General features: G+C 43.5%; 3 protein-coding genes across 4 annotated transcripts; 2 read left to right on the forward strand and 1 right to left on the reverse strand.

Annotated features, from left to right (window-relative positions):
* The first annotated feature begins 464 nt into the window (after positions 1–464).
* msto1 (misato mitochondrial distribution and morphology regulator 1) lies at positions 465–8,105 on the forward strand. Of its 2 annotated transcripts, none has more exons than XM_076105624.1 (14): positions 465–633; positions 1,938–2,067; positions 2,294–2,363; positions 2,481–2,556; positions 2,882–2,939; positions 3,052–3,205; positions 4,058–4,172; positions 4,311–4,445; positions 4,549–4,701; positions 5,102–5,233; positions 5,310–5,494; positions 6,318–6,422; positions 6,539–6,651; positions 6,733–8,105. In XM_076105624.1, exons 1-14 carry the CDS (start codon positions 550–552, stop codon positions 6,978–6,980), a joined length of 1,758 nt encoding a protein of 585 aa, XP_075961739.1. In that variant the 5' UTR covers positions 465–549; the 3' UTR covers positions 6,981–8,105. The 2 variants fall into 2 exon arrangements, with proteins under 2 accessions (XP_075961739.1, XP_075961740.1); XM_076105625.1 differs by having other exon boundaries at positions 3,055–3,205.
* A 282-nt stretch (positions 8,106–8,387) lies between these two features.
* Positions 8,388–14,339, reverse strand: LOC142964983 (uncharacterized). The gene is made up of 6 exons (XM_076105630.1): positions 14,134–14,339; positions 12,529–12,821; positions 10,811–10,917; positions 10,155–10,369; positions 9,911–9,988; positions 8,388–9,396 (listed from the first exon to the last, which is right to left on the reverse strand). The coding sequence occupies exons 1-6, from the start codon at positions 14,238–14,240 to the stop codon at positions 8,805–8,807; spliced, it is 1,392 nt and encodes a 463-aa protein (XP_075961745.1). The 5' UTR covers positions 14,241–14,339; the 3' UTR covers positions 8,388–8,804.
* A 1,023-nt stretch (positions 14,340–15,362) lies between these two features.
* xkr8.3 (XK related 8, tandem duplicate 3) lies at positions 15,363–19,438 on the forward strand. Its single transcript, XM_076105633.1, has 3 exons — positions 15,363–15,968; positions 16,873–17,060; positions 17,262–19,438. Exons 1-3 carry the CDS (start codon positions 15,643–15,645, stop codon positions 18,011–18,013), a joined length of 1,266 nt encoding a protein of 421 aa, XP_075961748.1. The 5' UTR covers positions 15,363–15,642; the 3' UTR covers positions 18,014–19,438.
* Positions 19,439–19,575: the final 137 nt, after the last annotated feature.

The following is a 19,575-nucleotide window of genomic DNA, read 5'->3' on the forward strand; positions in this document are numbered from 1 at the left end:
ATGATCGTTCTAATGGAAATATTCTCAATTCAATACCAGACTATTGAAAAATGTCAGTATTTACAGAGATATTACTAAATATGTTTTATTGTATTTATTGCTGTTGTTCTTTTCTGGTATTCTAAAACAATTTTCCAAACCGTTTTTATAATATTACATAACAATTTATTCTTTGACAATACAACAAAAATAATAATAATTACATAATACATTTGGACATCCATGTATTATTTTTAAAATGCACATATAAAACGTCCTTCTCTATTTCTATTTTGCTAAAACTGAGAGGACTAGCTTGCAGAGACCGCACGTGCAGGCTAAGGCACGGTGAAACCAGACTTTAAGAACTACGTCATTTACACATCCAATCACATTTCTTCAAACATTTATCTGAGCCAATCATAGAAGCTCTTTCATGTGAGGCACAACGTCGCGTTTGGTTGTTGCTGGTCGGTGTTGTCATTTCCAAAACCATGTCCCAAACACGTCCATCATGCTCAAAGTTGTAGACGATTTTACATTATATACTGGTTGTTGAATTTCGCCACAATGAGTAACTTTAGTAGAGAAGTCATCACTCTTCAGTTGGGACATTATTCAAACTTTGTTGGGACTCACTGGTGGAATTTACAGGTAAGCGGCTAACGCTAAGCTAGCTGACGTTAGCGTCGCATGTGTCGTCAAACTTCAGGGAGTATTCGATCTCTCCTCCGAGCTGCAGAGACGGCTAATGTCAGCAGCAACGTGAATGTGCACTGTGTGGTCCTTTAAACAGGCCGAGTACACGCGACTGGATGAAGCTCATAAAGATAACGGTGGTCATCTTTATGATGCTAACGCTGCTAATTATCAAATCTGAAGTCAGCAGTATATTTGTGATCAGATTGTCATATTTTTGACCGAAATTGGTGCGATTCTCTGGTATAAGATACAGAGGCATCGCTTCATATGATAACTTAAAACCGGTTTAGATAAATAACGTGATATTAGCCTCTGTTTGAATGACGGAGATGCTGAGCTACTTTCTCATTGTCATCTCTGAGCCTCCTGCATCCAGCAGAAGATGTCCTGTAGAGGTGGTTGATAGCTTGTTCTTTACAGTCAGTGGTTGATAGCTTCTTGTATACAGTCAGTGGTTGATAGCTTGTTCTTTACAGTCAGTGGTTGATAGCTTCTTGTATACAGTCAGTGGTTGATAGCTTGTATACAGTCTGTGGTTGATAGCTTCTTGTATACAGTCAGTGGTTGATACTCTACTACACCTCAGAGGGAAATATCGTACTTATTTACTGCACTCCATTTCTCTGACAACTTTAGTTCCTTTTCAGATTAAAACTCTTTTATACGTTTACTGTCCAGTGAAAAACATGTATATCCACATTTGTTTATTTTTTCTGATAAACTGAAATATGAATTGTTCCTTCATGGGTTGAGAAAATTCTCTTTCTTCTTAAGCCAAATACACTATCTAAAAAACAGCCTCTTGGACCAGCTGGAAAAAGCTGCATCTTCACAAAAACAACACTGTTTATCTGAGCTCATGATAAAAAGACTCTATAACATATGATGATCTTATCATAAATTAAACTACCCAACTTTATATAAAGGGCTTAAAAACATTTACAGCAGTAAAATACAACACAGGTACATATGAACTCAGCAGTAATATTAATACAGTGGCATCATATACAGTACAATACTGACAGGTAACAGTACTTTACTGCACACTGAATACCTACATACTTTTACTTTCTGAATCCAGGACTTTTACTTGGAGTATTTTCACAGTTTGGTATGAGTGTTTATTCTCAAGTAAAGGGTCTAAAAACGAAATCATTGTGTAAATGGAGCTATTGTGTATTTAAATAAAGACAATACACATTTTACCATCTCAGTCTGTGACGGGTAACTGACGACGGGCTTGTGTTTGCATGCAGGATGCGTCTTTATCGTACGATCCAGAGACGCCACCGAGTGAGATCCAGAGTGACGTCCTGTTTCGTGAAGGACAGACTACGGGCGGACATGTCACCCACACACCTCGCCTCATCGCCATGGATCTCAAAGGTAACGTCTTCCTATCGCACGCTTTTTTAAATTAATGCTGAAAACATCTGCTTTGCTGGAGCAGCTTTATATTTCTGTTCTGATTTAAATGTACGTTGTGTGTACTAGTTTAATCACATAATTAACGGTTTTGTTTCTTAGTTGGATACAGGTCCGTACAGTAACTAGTGATGCTCGCTCAACTGAATCACCTGCCTCTCTCTCTCTCTCTCTCTGTCCATAACAGGAAGTCTCCGGACTCTACGGCAGGAGGGAAGTCTGTATGACGCCGGCAACGACACCTCCGCTGCCACGTGGTAAAGAACAGTCTCTGCATGCGCATGTGTTTACACATTTAAGGGCCCGACAGATTTCTGTTTGGACAATTCTTTGTCTTTTTTTTTTATGTTACAAAAATGCGCTCCATCCTGCAGGGAGGGAAGCCTCATGATGCACAAAGAAAGTCCAGCTGAGAAGAACTCCTTTCTCGAAGACCTGGACAAGCTGGATGTGAGTATCTGTGGTGGAAACGACACGTACGATTCTCCTTCACAATATTGACTTGACACAGTGATGCCAAGACATTTATAATAATGGTGGTCTGTACATCTGAAGAAGTATCTTGATCTAGTATGAATTGATGAATTGATTGTACATTTGTGTACAAAGGTGTCCGTCTGTTTACCTTTTTTACCAGCTTGATAGCATCCACACTGCTTATAGAAATGCACATCATGTTTGCTTTTGTTTGTTCTTTTTTAATTCTACAGTAGAGGCGTAGTGTTGCAGCTTCATACAAACAGTTAACCTGACAGCTTTGTTTTCTTGTCTCCAGAAAGGGGAGGTCCTTGCTGAAGATAGTGTTTACTCCAGTCCCCTGCCTCAGCGCTCAGGTGAGAAAACCCTTAAAGGAAACCTTCTTTAAAAACTCTGCACGACATACTCAAGATTTAGTGTCACTCGGCAGCGACCATTCTAGAAACTCCCCCCCCCCCCCCCGCCCAGCAGGTGCAGTGAGTGTGGAAACCGTGAACAGCCAGCTAGCTCGGGTCCAAAAGGGCTACCGCCTGGAGGGCAGCGTGAAGGTGTGGTCCGACTTCCTCAGGATCCACCTGCACCCTCGCACCGTCTCCGTCATCCACCAGTACAACCATGACGGGTAAGGTGCCACGTCGCACTTCCTGCACTGTCTTTCGCCGAAATGAGGTGAATTTAATTTCCCTAAAAAATCAGGTGGTGCCAAAGACCAGCCGGTGCAGGAACTGCTTTTCTCCAGTAGATGTCAGGCGTTACACAGATGTGGGCTTTAATCACAGACTGCTCTCTGCAGGCTCAATCTAAAGGATTCAAGGATCATTTATTGTCATTATGCAACACAGGGTTGCTCAGTTTTAACCCATTTGTAACACCACAAAACGCATGACAACAAAAACAAAAACAGTAGTACATTCCTGTAGTGCATTGTTTTAATTAGAATGTAAACAGCAGCAAGAAAAAAGATTCTCTGGTCAGATAATATGGCCGACATCTTCACATTAAAACTTCAACATGAGGAGAAACATTGTCCTGCTGTCAGCCCGTCAGGTGCAGCTTGATCCTGGACCACAATGGATCCAGGTCTCTGTGACGATGTGGACTGCACAGTCACCGACCTCCCGCTGCTTTCATCCATCTTATTTTTCTGCGACAGGGCGTCAGACAGCCAGGAGCATGCTGGGTAGTGGAGGTCCTAGCTGGGTTAGCTTAGCTTCCATCTCGGCTCTCCTCCCTGGGTCCGTTCGGTGGCGTTTGGTCTGGCTGGTTGGTCGGCCGTGATCGTCGCAATGTCCGCTGCACTTGATCCCCACTCTTCCTTTTCAGATGTTGATGAATGTATTCTGTCATATTCCATTAGTGATAATCACTAATCAAACAAATAAAGACAAAAATGCTGCCACAGCATAGCCATCTTAAAAGCTTGTTGTTCTTCCCTCCTGCACCCCAAACAGTGATGTCTCTTATTTGTGTGCAGGGAGGCTCACCGTCTGGAGGCCTTTGGCCAGGGAGATGCTCTCCTGCAGGGCTCGGTGCTCGAGCAGCTGGAGGACAAACTTCACTTCTTTGTAGAGGAGTGCGATTACCTTCAGGTAAGACTCTTTTTTTTTTTTATTTGACTGTACTGTATTATATTAAACAGATATTTCAGGTTAAACTTCCCAAACGCTCAATCGTAAGTTATTCCGTTAAAACGTTGCTGATATATTTCGTGCTGTTTTTCATCTCAGGGTTTCCAGGTCTTCTGTGACCTGGCCGATGGCTTCGCCGGCCTGGGGTCGAAGGTCACGGAGATGCTGCAGGACTCTTACGGCGGAAGAGGCATCCTAACCTGGGGGATGGCGCCCGTCAGTCACCCCGATACAGTGAGTCACGGAACTCCAGCCGACTCTGGCTAAGAGGGTGCGTGACAGCAGATGTTTTGTGAATGGGCCTCTGAACTCACTGTGTTCTTTCCCGCTCACACAGACTCCGATGAAGGAGCTCTACCACGTGTTGAACTGCGCGCTGGGGACGGTCAACATGGCCGCCCACAGCTCCTTCTTCTGCCCGTTGACCCTGCGTGGCGGACTGGGCAGACGGCCCTCAGCTCCTGTAGCGTTCCCCCACCTAAATTATGATGTGAGCCTTTGATTGATTTATTTTTTAAATCACTTATTTGTTGTTATTAGACTTTTAAAGATATGTTTAATGGAAGTTTAACTGGGTCAGATTTGATATTTTTTAAGAGCTTTTCAATGCCTTATTTTGACATATTTAATTGACTTTGTTTGAATTCAATTTGATTGAACACATAAATTAAATTGAGAGAAACATGGTGATGATGAATGAAAATAAAAAGAACTAGCGCAACACCCAACCACACGATTAGTCTTTGAATTAAATGTCTTTTTAAGACTGCGATCTAAGGTCCTGTTAAGACTCTGAGACACTCTTCCTGTATGTGCGTGTGTGCATGAATATATATCTGATCTCGTCGGTGTCTAACGGTCCCGTGTGTCTCCTGTCTTTCCCGCCTCAGCCCTCTCTGTGGTACCACTCCAGCTCTGTTCTGGCTCTGGCCCTCGATGCCCTCACTTTGCCTTACAGGCTGAAGAACAACAGCTCCCCCATGTGGCAGGTGGCGGACTCGCTGGCCGTGTCTGGCAGAAAGGTGACCTCCTGCTGCTGGATTTAACCCACTGTTTGTTTTGAAGCCTCTGGGCTCACGGTGTGATTTGAAACCTTAGGTGGTTGCCGCTTATGGCGCCGTCCCCTTTCCCATGATGCACGGCGGCACTCTCCCCGACGCCCTGAGCGCCTGCGCGGACAAGTTGCCCTGGAAACCTCTATCGGCCTGCACGGAACTTGGCGACGGCCGTTGCTACGGCCAGTGGGCGACACTCAAAGGGTTCGAGGGCCAGAGACTCACCAGGTGAGACGTTCATGAACATGTTAACAATGAACCACACGTTACAATCTTGCTTTTATTTACTCCACCCTTTTCTAAATATTTATTTAATGTTCATTTAGTTTTTTGTTTTTATGGTTCTTATATCTTAACATTGATTTTTTTTACCACTATCAACTTTATTACTAGTTGTATATTTTGTATCTCTATTGTTGTGGATTTTTTGAATTTTATTGTTTTGTGTTATTGTCGAGCACTTTAAGCGTCTTTTTATGTTATGAAGGGTGCTATGTAAATAAATCTTATTGTTATTATATAACTTTATTTATATATCAAGTCAAGACAAGCTGGGTAGACCAGTTTAAGCGTCTCATTTATATCTGCACACCATAACTTTCTACATCGACTTTCAATGAAAAAAGACAGAAATTAGTTGTGGAAGAATCCCTTTACGTGTAAAAAGATTATAGTTTTATTTCTTACATTCAAAAAAAAATTTTTAGATGCTTGTCACTTTTCCTTTAATATTTTGGCTTTATACTTAAAAATTGAATTGATGAAAATGATGAGTCAGATTTATAGCCAAGTTTGTGCTAAAAAAGATAAGAGCATGAGCGGTAAGGACGGTTTGAAAAGTGCTTAACAACGTAGAGTTTACATGTATAGAAAGTGTACAAAAATAAATGAACTAACCATAAAGTCAGGTAACAAAAATGCAAAAAAGAACACATTGAGTCAACAGGATTACAAATGAAGATAGTCAGAGGAAAATGAGTTGTAGAAAGATGCAGACATCAAACCTGATATGACCTTTTACTGTGTCGCTGAACTCTTTTACATCCACCAGCTCTCTGCCTCCAGGGACTCAGCCAGCCACTCCTCTGCACGGCCTCCACAGCGGGGAGGACGTCCTGGCGTCCTACATACAATCTTTCTATCCTACGTCTCCTCTGTGAGTCCCCACCCCGTCACATGCTGCCAACCAACCAATCATTTTACTTGTTTTATATATCTATAAATATGTATGTATTTTAACCCAACCCTGCTCCCTCTATCTCGTCTCTTCAGGGGTCTACAGTTGGTGTCTACACCCAGTGCGCTGACGCCACCGTTCCCTCAGATATTCAGTCAGTCGCTCAGCGCTCAGGGCTTCCTGCAGAGCCAGACTCCTCCGCCTGGCTGTGAGTGTATTTCTATTTCACTCTGTTTGTACCTTAAAACAAACGTTTTTTTTTTTAAATAAATGAATCCCATCTCTGCAGCTCGGGGCCCCTCGGTCTCCTCCGCGCCCGTCATGACGTCCCTCCAGTCGGGTCCCGCTCTCGGCTCGTGGCTGTCCGAGCTGCATCGCAGCGCCATTGCCCTGGACATCCGCCGCGTGGCCCCCAGCTTCCTCTCCCAGGGGCCCGAAATGGGCGACTACAAGGAGGCACTGGAGGAGCTGCGCCTGCTGGGCCTGTGTTACCGCGACGAGATGATGCACTCCTCCTCAGAAGAGGATGACGACTGACAGTCTTATGGATCGATCTGGATAGACTGCCGACCTGTCTGGCATCAGCATGCATGCACTCAGACAGAGAGCGATGAAGAGGAGCTGTGCCTCCGCTTTGTGAAGGACCAGGACTGAATGACATGCTAACAGATGAGGGAATATTAAGTTAGACCTCTACATGTGTTGAGCTCTGTGAGGGGATGGATGTAGCATCCTGTGTATCCATCTGTATGGACTGTGGTTCCTCAGATGACTGTATCTATTTTATACGAATAATATGCTATAAAATGGCTGCATTTAAATCGAGATGCTCGTCTCACCTTTGTTTTGGCCACTGGTTACTCCGACCATGAATTCAAATAAGAGTTTATAGCACACATGTTTGTAAATCCACGGTTATCCTACCAAACACACATGGAAGATCTGTTTTTACTGGAGGACGCCATCCAATCAGGCGCTCCGATGACAATTTACATCATGTAGATGCAGAAAACATAACTTTGGCTTACGGGTGCTCCGATTTATGGGCCAATATTCGTTCTAGTTTGGTTGGTCTGTATAAAGGCTGATCAGATGATTCATTTTCAATACTCGTTTGCCTGCTTTATAAGTCGCTCTGGGAGCGACACAGCTGGCCCTGCACCACAGAGCTCAATAGGTTGAACATCCGTCTGGTCTATTCTCTTTAGAAAATACATTTTCTATTATAAATTGAAATGATTTAGTTCCGATAGATTTTTTTTTTTTTCAGTGCTGGCCTATGCTTTTGATTGACCTTAGAGTATCGATTTCAGCCCCACAACATTTTGAAGTCAGCCCATCAATGTTAGAAATTGGTTTAACTGCCATTTGTGATTATTACGTTGGGACCCGGTGATTAAAGTAGAATCGGCCCCTAACATCCCATCATTAAGGTCTCATTAGAAACCTCTTATCTTAACCTCATTGCCGGAGCTTAAGGTGGCCAACAGCCAGAAAAAGCTAAATGCCAATTTTATATTAAACAAGTTTAACCCAGTAACCACAAATGCTTTGTATTTGTACTTGACAGTTGCATAATTGGAACACATTTTAGGCAGATGGTTTGTTTTAGACATTCAAAGATGGTTTTATTATTAAATGCCATGGAAGGATCAGAAACAATTGATTTTAGTTCCCTTTTCTGCCTGAAGCCCATTCAGCGCTTACTGAAATACATCTATAACAACTCAAAAAGATATTGTTCTGACCGAGCTGGGCACTTTAGTTCACAAATAGTGAATCTTCTTTGGGACTCTTTCAGCCACAGACATCAGAAATCTGTGTAGATTAACATTTGCTCCAACTGTCCTATAAAATAATATATATATATATATATATATCACGCTGCTAGAATTGGAATCAAGACAATAGCTCACTGACCAATACAAAAACTCAAATCCAATGTATAACAGGTGTTTCTTTAATCTGAAATAAAATGATACAAGGATTTCACAAAAAGGTGAGATGGTGGAACTTCTTCCCACCAGGCTTTCTGACGAAACAGTATGCTTCTACATTGGATTAAAAAAAGGCTAAGACACGCACCATACCATCATTTAAACTTATAAAACTGAGATTTGCACCCTGTTTTACAAACACCCCCATACGAGACAGAGCTAATGAAAAAATACAGAGTAAAAGTCAAATGAAATGGAGTAGCGTGTGCATAAAAGACGTCGAGTGCCTGGTCATCTACAGCTATTTATCAAAAAACGGGAGGAGGGGGGGGAGGGGGAGAGTGGAGGGGTTCGGGAAATGTAAATGGCGGGTAGTGGGAGACACTGGGAGAAGGGATCAAGACAAAACTGTTCAAAATATGAACTACGAGCGGGAACGGGAGCGAGAACGAGACTGGGAGCGGGATTTGGAACGGGACTTGGAGCGGGACTCTGAGCGGGAGGCGGAGCGGGAGTGGGAGCGGGCTTTGGCGGGGGAGGGGGAGCGGGATTTGGACTTGGACTTGGATTTAGACCTGGCTCTGGTTTTGCATTCGGCGGGGGAGCGTGAACGAGAGCGGGAGCCACGCTCGGCCTCGCCTCCCTCGTCCTCGCTCTTGGGCTGCTCGCGGCTCTTTGAGCCGGATTTCCTGGAGCGATCCTTAATCCCAGATCTTGAACGAGACCTGGAACGAGAGCGAGACCTGGACCTGGACTCATCCTTCTTGTTCTTCTTCACGTCTTTCTTGCTCTTTTTACTCTTGGGGCTGCGGCTCTTGGGGCTCCTGCTTTTGGGACTACGGCTCTTGGGGCTCCTGCTTTTGGGGCTGCGGCTTTTGGGGCTCCTGCTTTTGGGGCTGCGGCTCCTGCTGCGCTCCTTGTTCTTTAGAGCGCCGTTGCTGCGCTCTTCCTCCTCCTTCTTGACCTTGATCTTGTTCTTCTTGCTACGAGATCGGCTGCGGGAGTTGGACGCCGCTCTGTGGACAAAACCAGATAGAACTTATTGTTTGATTCTTTGCTGTGGCAAACTTTTTTTTCACTTTTAAAAAACAAAACCTCCACACAGGACGTGGGGAGTATTTTTACTCCACTGCCACATTCAGCCCCGTGTTTATGACAGGCAGATGACCCATCAGAGGGACCCGGCCATGTGGCCATGGCCTGCTTAGAGTAAACAGCTGTAGATATCAGGCTTCTGCTTGCTGTCAGCAGCTATAGGCACATGCACCTGTGCACGTTCATGAAAATCTATTCATAGAAACATGTGCTCTCATCTTACTTACTGGAGCGCCAAAATCTTTGATTGTGAAAATGAATGCAGTTTGGACACAGCAACTGAACTAGGACGTGCGTGTCCTCTGTACCAAGAACAAAGAAATCTAAAAAGACGACGTCCTCAAGTTAGTTTACTCCGTTTATTGACGGCTCTATTGCCGACAGAATCGCCAGGCGTTTAGCAAAACATCCCCTCTGACGGTTTAGGTTTCTCACCTGGAGCGGGAGCGGCTGCGACTGCTGCTCTCGCTGCGGCTGCGGCTCTTGCGAGACCTGCGGCTCCTGGAGCGGGACCTGAGAACACGGGTAGTAACAATTAGCAACAAGCAGAAGGGATTGTATGAAGCTGCATCTGTCACCAGTTTCAAGCACAGTTTAAATCCTAGTGCATTGCAGTACAATTACTCATACTACTGCTACAGTCAGAAACGACATGCACCAGGAAGCCTTGTGCAATTACCTGGAATGGCTGCGGCTGCGAGAATAAGAGCGTTTGCGTCTGGCTCCGGGGCGGTCCTCGATCAGCCGGATCTTTCTGCCGTTCACTTCTGTGCCATCGAGCTTCTCCAGAGCCCTCTTCATGTCGGAGTAGAGCCTGAACTCGATCACCCCCTCATTCCTCCGGCCCTTGTGGGTGTCGGCGTAAGTCACCTCCCCGGCCTGCCTCATGTAGTCCTTTAGAGAAACGGAAACGCAGCGATCAGGGGAAAGGGACGACTTTATCGACACGCTCAGCTCAGGAGAGAAATGCAAGACACGCTGACAAACTCAAAATGGAGAAACTGCGTGAGCACGGCCATCTTAAAGATTGTCACCGTGTATTTTTTTCTGAGGAAAGGTGGGAGTGAAGCCTCCATTTGTTTCTTCTGTGTTTTTATTTTTCAGTTAATTTTTAATAGCCTGCACAGCAATTATCCATTTCAATAGTCTGTGTGACTGTTGAGGAAATGCATCATCAAGTAAAGCCTTTCAGACAAACTGAGTACATCACGTTAAACTGGTTGACAGTTTGTGCATTTATATTTCTAAAATAGGGATTCTTAACACTTCAGATGCATAACTTATTGGCTTTTGGACAACACTTCCTTAACACTTAAAAAAAAAAAAGCTTCATACCTTCAAGTCCTGCCAGCTGCAGCGGCTGGAAAGATTCTCAACAATGAGCCGATAATCTGTCCTTATCGGTGGACCATATCTGTCTCTTCCCCAGCGGCCATATCCACCTTTTAAGGCAACAAGGAAAGGACAGGAAAAAAAATGAGGACCAAAAAGAAACTGTGGTAGTGCATTAATACTGAACTCCAAGCTACATACTACAAAATATATCAATGTTCACTTGGGGAAAAAGGAAAGAAAAAAGGGGAAAATCAGAAAGGTGAAAAAATATATAATTGGTTATATCCTAAAAAAATAAAAATATGTCTACAAAAACCTAAACCTAACACAGCTGTAGCTTATTCAATTTTGGTAAAAAAAAGAAGTCAATATGCCTATTTTCTAAATAAGAAAATCTAAAACATAACTGATCAAGAAGTACTTACGGTGAACTAAAGCAAGTTTCTAAGCTATCTTATCTAACAACATTTCACTGTTACAAAACATGTTCTTTTTTTCAGGCACCTATAAGAGCCGAACCCACATCTGATCCTAACCCCATGGCATCCTCACCACCCGGCCTGGGCCTAATTGGAAAAGCGGTCTTCATTCACAATGGCTCCCTTTTTTGGTCTGCCCAGGGGCCCAGAATGGTCAAACCACACTCTTGGAAAGGGGGGACACCATGGCCAGCAATAGGGGCAGGCAGTCAGCAAAGGACTCTTTCAATTAAAACATTGAGGTTCTTTGTTAAATCTTTACCTTTAAATTGACAATCATTTAAAATAAAATAAAAAACGGAATAAGACATCAATAGATTACAGGATATTTAACAATCAGATAGTAAGTTTACAGTATTCAAATTAAGACATTTATATCCTTTCCATCAGTAAGCCATTTCCCCATCACATGTAACTTCATTTTCAAATCCATCAAATTCTAACCAAAAAGATCTTTCAAGTCATTGGTGGCTCTGGTGCACACAAATTTGATCGTGTCATGTACTGATGTGGAAATATCTTCCCACCCCTGCTGAACTAAAAAAAACAAAAAACAATTGTTGAGTGTTGTAATGAGCTGGAGTGCTCATCTAAGCTAAGTTAAGTGCCCTATCCAGAAACAGAGACATGCCTTTATGTTAAGCAGGCCATCGGAACCCTGGAGGATTCATTGAGGAGGGGGGGGGGGGGGGGGGGGTTACATTTAAATCTGCACAAGTAGACTCTGTTCAGTCAGAATGAATGGAGATGAGGTATCAGTAGAGCCGTGCGACCTATTTGTTGCTGCATTAAAAAAGGGGTTTACACTTGAATTGCAATTCTTTTTAACAATAATTAATCCAGTATCTTTATATTCATGTGTGTATATATATATATATATATATATATATATATATATAAAAATTAAAACAACAATGCTGCAGTCCAGCCTGATGAAAAAGAATGGTGACTTCCACACAGATGCATACGGCTTATTAAACAAACGGGTAATGAATCGGTACTCGGCCGATACCCAGGTATTGGCATTGGGATTGAAAAAGCTGGAGTGCATCTGCACTCAATCCACCTTGATCAGAGAGTCAAACCTACACTAGGACATGAATTGAATGCACATCAGCCACCAAGGACTTAAATTTTTGGCCCTTTGAAATTTAGCTCAATGGTTTCCTGTAATGAATGAAATCCCTCATCAAATGACATTATCCATGTGAAAGAAACAATTCTCCATTGAACACTTACTTCTTCCTCCACCACCTCCTCCACCACCACCTCTGTCGCTGCCGCCTCTGTCGCCGCCACCTCTATCGCCGCCACCTCTGTCGCCGCCTCCTCTATCGCCGCCACCTCTGTCGCCGCCGCCTCTGTCGCCTCCGCCGCCACCACCGCCTCCGCCACTACCACCATAACCTCCATCCCGACGGGGTCCCTTGGTGTGCTCCACAATGACCCTCTCCCCACACAACTCCTTGCCGTTCAAGTCATACACAGCATCATCTGCATCACGTGGGTCATCAAATTCAACAAACCCATACCTTTATGAAAGAAGAGAACATGTTAAGACCTGGCGACAACGAAGGATTTGGATGAACATAATCGAAAACACAGAGGAGGATTGGCCAAAGACACCCCATACACACCTCCACAAATCACTTAACGCAATAGCAGAACAAAGAAATGTAATCTTGGTCACGGTTGTGTCACATTCTCCTTTAAAAAAGGTGTTCTTGAGCAGAGGGACCTGGTTACAGATCTCATTCACAGATGATTTTAGGAAAGACGATCACATCTTCCAAGCTGGTTAATTTGAAAGACAAATAAGTGCTACAAACTAAGACGATGTAAAGCTCAACTGTCTTGTGTATAATATTGCTTGCGTGATGTTGATGCGAGGTCGTGAAAATATGAAGTTGATTAATCGATTGGATGGGCATCAGAAAACTAACCTGGATATTCTCAAAAAAGAAATGCAATTCTTCTTTGTCTTCTATTGTAAACTTTATATTCTGGACGGGTGGACAGACAAAAACAAGCTGCACTAATACTTTATACTCTGAGCTTTGTTGAGTGCTGAATAATTAGTATTAATCGTTGCATGACAGTTATAAAAACTTTAAATAAAATAGTATTTACGTTTGTGAATGCGAAATTTTGCTAAGATTATATTATTTATATAAAATAATACTTTATGTTCTGAAATGCAGAGCAAAACCCCAAATATTTGTATAGTAATGAAAAATGAACAGAAATGTTACAGCAATGGTACATAACGGGTGAAGTCTGTTCAAAACCTAAAAATAAGCCAGTAGTATCAATGTCGTCTCTTATTCACTGCTAATAATGCACGGCTGAACAAAGAAGTTCGAACATGACATATTGGGGCGTGATCGTGACCAAGTATCTCGGAGATTCCTACAAACCATTTGTTGCCGGACTGCAGTAGAAAGTATAAAGCGGATCCAATCTATAGTTACACACGATTGTGACTAAACTCACGCTTGCTTAGTTTGCGGTCTGCTTGCAATACACACGACGGCCTGTGACATTGCCACGTCTAACCTTAGCTAACGTTAGCTAGTTAGAAGTGGTCGCGACAGCGCACAAGCTCACAAACCCAAACTTCTACGTTGGTAGCGTATCAAGAAATACAAGCAGTAAGCAAAGCCAAGACCTCGCAGTGTACTACATCCTCGGCTGTTTTCATTGGTAAAGATCAAACGCTACTAACTAGCTAGATAGCAGTAGCAGGCTGCAGCGAACAATAAGGCCCAGACTGCACGTTATAGTCACGGTGCGGCCTGTGCAGCTTCACCGACAACGGACATCGATAAAGAGCCTCAACGTTACCCGTTTTTCAGGTCGACTTCGAGTATCTTCCCGTAGCCTTTGAAGAATCTCTCCACGTCCTTCTCTCGGGCCCTGTAGCTCAGTCGTCCGATGTACACCCTCGACATCGTGCTAGCTTGCGTGTGCTAACCTTGCGAAATGTGGGATCCGGCTTAAACCGACCGAACACAGAGATGAGGCGCGAGGCTGCAAAGGCACACACACACACGCGCTCCTTTGATACAATAGGTCGCGGCTAGAGGGGGCGTGTTTTTTTCTGTTGTGGGTTGAATTTGCCTGAGTTCAGTCTCTCAGGTATTTACCAATATGCGCAAAGTAAAGCAGTTTGAAGTAGCCCCGCTTTACATTTTAATGGATCGCTAACTATGATTAATTTATATCTGATTCTGAAGTGGGCTATTCTGGGTAAAGACTACTTTTACTTTTGATACTTATATATTTTGTTTACTTTAATGTAAACAGGACAATTTCCTACTGGTCCACCCCCTGCACATCCCTTCTATGTTTCTATATTTAAATACACTTGACATTTTTACATTACACCTACATTACACTTGTTTAAAGTACTGTTATGTTTGTCTGTGCACTATATTTTATATTTTATTGTACATTTTAATATGTTTCTATTTTTTGCACTGTGTTGATTGGTTAATGTTATGCACTACCCACCATGTCAAAATCCTTGTATGTGCGACATACTCTGGCAAATAAACGGTTCTGATTCTGATTCTGATGTTGAAGCTGGTAAAAGTGTGACTCATTTTAACTAACTAATGTACTTTATGGGTAGCTTGTGAATTTCCCCAGAGAGATCAATAAAGTTAAATCCTCATCTATAATATTGCATCATATTTAAGTTAATGATTATAATTTGTTTTATCAATCTGAATCTGAAAGTTGAAGTAACTAAAGGTCATGTCTAACGGCTCTAAAGGTCATTCAAATTAATGTTGTGGAGTAACAAGTACAACATTACCTCTGAATTAGAGTAGAACTACGAGGTAGCAGTATAGTACCGATACATTAAATGTACCTAGTTGTTTTTCCACCACTATATTTGAAACAACACATTTTCAGCATTTTTCACATTGAAAATGTTCTCAAATGATCGACTAAAGGTTTCAGGTTTACTGTCGAACGCGCGCTGTGGTCTTTACAAGTTACAGAAACCTTTAAATCCTGTCGCTTCATGCACGAGCCGCTGTGGGCGGGGCTAACAACTACAAAGACAGGGGGGGACATTACAAACACACCAGCTGCCCTCTTATGTGCAGGTTGTTTCACACACTTTTCTCCATGTAGCCATGCCTGCGATGTTGTTGTATCAGCTATTGGAGTGAATTCAAACTGTAGCTCACATATAAAAGTGTTGGTAACTTCTCTCTTCAATGGCGTGAAGAGAAGTATCTGTGGGAGGTGAGATAACGGTACAGGGCGCTAGCCTAATGTTAGCTAACCAGCAACAGGTCGCTTGGTTGGTCAACTAGCAAACAATAAAAAAAAACTGTCATGGAGCGCGCGACTTTTTCGAAATACTCCTGGATCGACTTCGCCTTCTCTGTGGTCGGAGTGTGTACCTTCTTGGTGGACTGGGGCTCGGACGTGTGGGTGGCCACCGAGCTTTACTTCCGCGGGGACGTCGTCTGGTTCGGGGCGCTGGTCGGCCTCATGGTCCTGTCGTCGGTCGTGGTCCAGACGTTCAGCTGGTTCTGGTTCAAGTATGACCGAGAGCTGCAGGGGTTCCGCAACCAGACCGTGGGAGCGTCCGTGTTCTTCGGGGACCGAGTGACGCTCTTCTGCGTGTTGCATGTGCTGCAGCTGGGTTTCCTTTGCAGGTAGACCGACCACTGTGTGAGCGTTAGTAAACCCGCTGTATCACCACAACGACGCAGCTGATCACCTGGTTGTTTGAGCAAAACCCACAGTAACTATTGAAGTTCATATCTATCCACTGTTATTATTAGCGCTCGTCATTGTTATATCATTATTCTGCTTACTACTCTCATTAATCATTTCTGTCATGTGCATTTAATGTGTTGTAACTCTGTTATGATGTCCATCTGTACACATGACATCTTCTGTCCATCCTGACAGAGGGGTCCCTCCTCTGTTGCTCTCCTTGAGGTTTTTCTCCCCGTTAAAGGGGTTTTCCTGTTCCGATGTGAGGGTCCCGGGACAGAGGATGTAAACAGATTGTAAAGCCCTCTCAGGCAAATTTGTGATTTTGGGCTGTACAAAATAAATTGTATTGAATGTACGGAATCAAACAGCCTAAAACGTTACACCTATTTAAGTTAGACTACAAATGCTTATCTGGTTTCTTAAGATCATAATAAAACATGTTACAGGAATTGATGCACTATGCAAACACACTTTAATCTTGCCAAAACTGAAATAATGCACCATTGGCTCAGTTGCAGGAGTGCTTCTCTCTGTATCAATAGATATTCTCACAGAGCAAGTAGCTAATAACATTTGACAGGTGCCGTGACCATAAATGAACATGTCAGGTGTGGCAATACGTCAAACCAGTGTCTCAGAAGAGAACTCTATTCTTAAAATGCACAAATAATGAGTTAATGAGGTATGAGAAGCACAAACGAGGCTAATGCGTCATGCCAGGTTGCTTCCATTCACATGCTCATAAGAGGCCGTTTAGCTGCGTGGGGTTTGGTATGTGGTGGCAGTTTTCTCACAGTCTATATGTCACGCACGGTTAACGGCCCTCTCTCCACACAGGCACATCTCCGCCATACGACAGGGCTTCAGGGTTTGGTGGCGGAAAGAGGAAGGGTCGGAGTACGCCGTGTACCTGACACACGACCTCAGCATGCTGCGGCTCATCGAGACCTTCTGCGAGAGCGCCCCCCAGCTCACCCTGATGATCTACGTCATGCTGCACACGAACAAGGCCAGGACCGTTCAGTGTGAGTTTACTTCCACCCCACGAGAAAAGCAAACTTCCTCAGACGGTGTTTGTTATCAGTGAATCAAAGATAGCGACCCACATTTAGCTTGTAAAAGCACTTTTATCTGTGTTGTGGCAAGTCGAGAAACATCACGAATGTGTGTTCACTTCTTCCCGGGTTGCTACATTGATTGTGTAACTTCTTTTCTTTTTTTGGCAGTTGTGAGCATCGCTGCATCGACCACTTCCATAGCCTGGATGGTGGTGGATTACCACCGCTCCCTGCGCTCCTTCCTCCCGGACAAGGCCAAGCAGGGCTGGTGCTCCTCTTTAATCTACTTCCTGTGGAACCTGCTGCTGATCGCCCCGCGCGTGGCCGCCCTCGCCCTCTTCGCCTCGGCCCTGTCCGGGTACATGGCTGCCCACTTCCTGATGCTGTGGTCCGTCTTCGCGCTGTGGGCCTGGCGGCAGGGGACCAACTTCATGGACAGCGTCGGCGGGGAGTGGCTCTACCGGGCCACCGTGGGGCTCATCTGGTACTTCAGCTGGTTCAACGTGGCCGAGGGTCAGACCCGAAACAGGAGCGTCATCTACCATTCTTTCATCACCACCGACGGAGTGATCCTGCTGACGACCTGGTGGTGCTACAGGGACCCCGTCCAGACCGAGTCGTACGCCCTTGCTCTGCTCATCGCTCTACCGCTCATCTACCTCCTGGGTCTGCTCTTCAAGGCCCTCTACTACTGCTGCTTCCACCCCAAGCTGTGGAGGCCGCCGGTGAGGGACCCAGGACTTCCCGTCGATCAGCCCGATGCAGACGTGTCCTTCAGAGTCTTTTCCATCCAGGACGGCGACCTGTCCTCCCAGCTCCTCAACAGACGGATGGCCGGCCACGCCACTCGTTTTTACTCAAAGAAAGGATTCATTAGAAACTCTGACACCACAAATGGAGCGGAGTCGTCACGTCTGTGATGTCCGGCTTGTTGTGCGTCACGGCCAAAAGTGTACTTCCCGATAATGTGCTCAGTATCTCATGAACCAAATTACTGGCTCAAATACAGCATTTCAACAAAAAAGTGGGCAACGTGGATCAAATCGTGTTCATATCAGTACATACAGTACACCATGCATCAGTACACATATTGCAATATAGTGAATTCCTGGAAAAAATCTTTGACTAAAATATGTTTACTAATCCAGACACTTACAAATATTCCATAAACCTGCTTGTTGAATTACGTCACAATGTCCTAATACCACCATAGATATTAAAGAGGACAGCTGCCATGGTTTGAACTGACTGTTATGATCTCACTGTGTGCATTGTCGTATGCATCAGCTCTACTTGAAACTGGGGGTAATTTGATGCACTAATTTGATAACTTGAAAGTGAATTTGAAAGCTATTTGATACATTTTCTACAAAGCCAAAAGTATTTTGTTATCTTTACACATGAAGTGAAATTGTACAAATCATGGGGATAACTTTTTCCATACATACCATATAGTTATAAGGGTTTGTTGTTGCTGTTGTGTAAACGCCTTGTATTTCCAAAATACAAACAAATAAATATAAAACAATATTATAATAAATACATGAATAAATAACACTTTATTTGTAATTATCTTAAATTTGAAGGACCAAGATTGGATTTCTGAGGTTTTTACATAACGAGGGGTGTCAAAACGTGTGTGTTGTGTTTCTTTGTGTGTTGTGTTGTTGCAGCTGCTGCCACTGGGACCTATTTGAAGGACTTTGAATGTAGACTCGACCATAAGGTCTGTTTTTATCATTTCTATGTTCTGTTACTGTGTGAAACAGCTGTTTTACACCTCTGTTTTTTTATGAAAATGGTGTGAAATAAGTTCAAGTCACGTGTCAATTCTTGAAATGTCAACCAAGAATTGTGGGTACAATATATTAAAAAAAGTCCCCTTGCGGGCTTAATGAAGTATCTACCTACCTACCTATCTACCTATATATCTATATATCTATATACCTATCTACCTATATATCTATTTTAAGGACAGCAGACATCAGTCTGGCTTCAGGTACAGAACCACTAGTGTGACTGTTGCTCATCCAGTGTTTGTTTAGCTTGTTTAAATGTCACACGTCTTTACTTCAGTATCTGTGTACAAGCCATGCTACACTCATTATTCTCGGCACTTTGTTTTCCAGCTGTCCTAAAAGTGAATTCAAGATGTTTTTTTTGTTTGTTTTTTCCACCTCTGTCGGTTCATTCTTCGTCTCTGGTTTACGGTTCAAAAAGTGTTGTGGATCCACGTCTTTGTCAACAGACTGCTGAAACAAAAAGTCAAGGTCACCGCTGGTTGTGAATATGTTACCTCATTCGCCATGTGCAATCAATAAAGTGGTACCGATGTTGTATTCTAATTATTTTTTTTTAATTTTATTATTTTTTACAGTAAAGTAACTTTCTTTAACCGTGGGACTAGTGCAGAGCTTAACTGTTGAAGTGACAGCTCTCGGTGTGAGTTGCACGTAAACTGGTCGTGATAATATGACTGTGC

This window comes from Anarhichas minor, unplaced genomic scaffold (assembly GCF_050575085.1).
Source record: "Anarhichas minor isolate MPS153535 unplaced genomic scaffold, ASM5057508v1 ptg000033l, whole genome shotgun sequence".
NCBI lineage: Eukaryota > Metazoa > Chordata > Actinopteri > Perciformes > Anarhichadidae > Anarhichas > Anarhichas minor.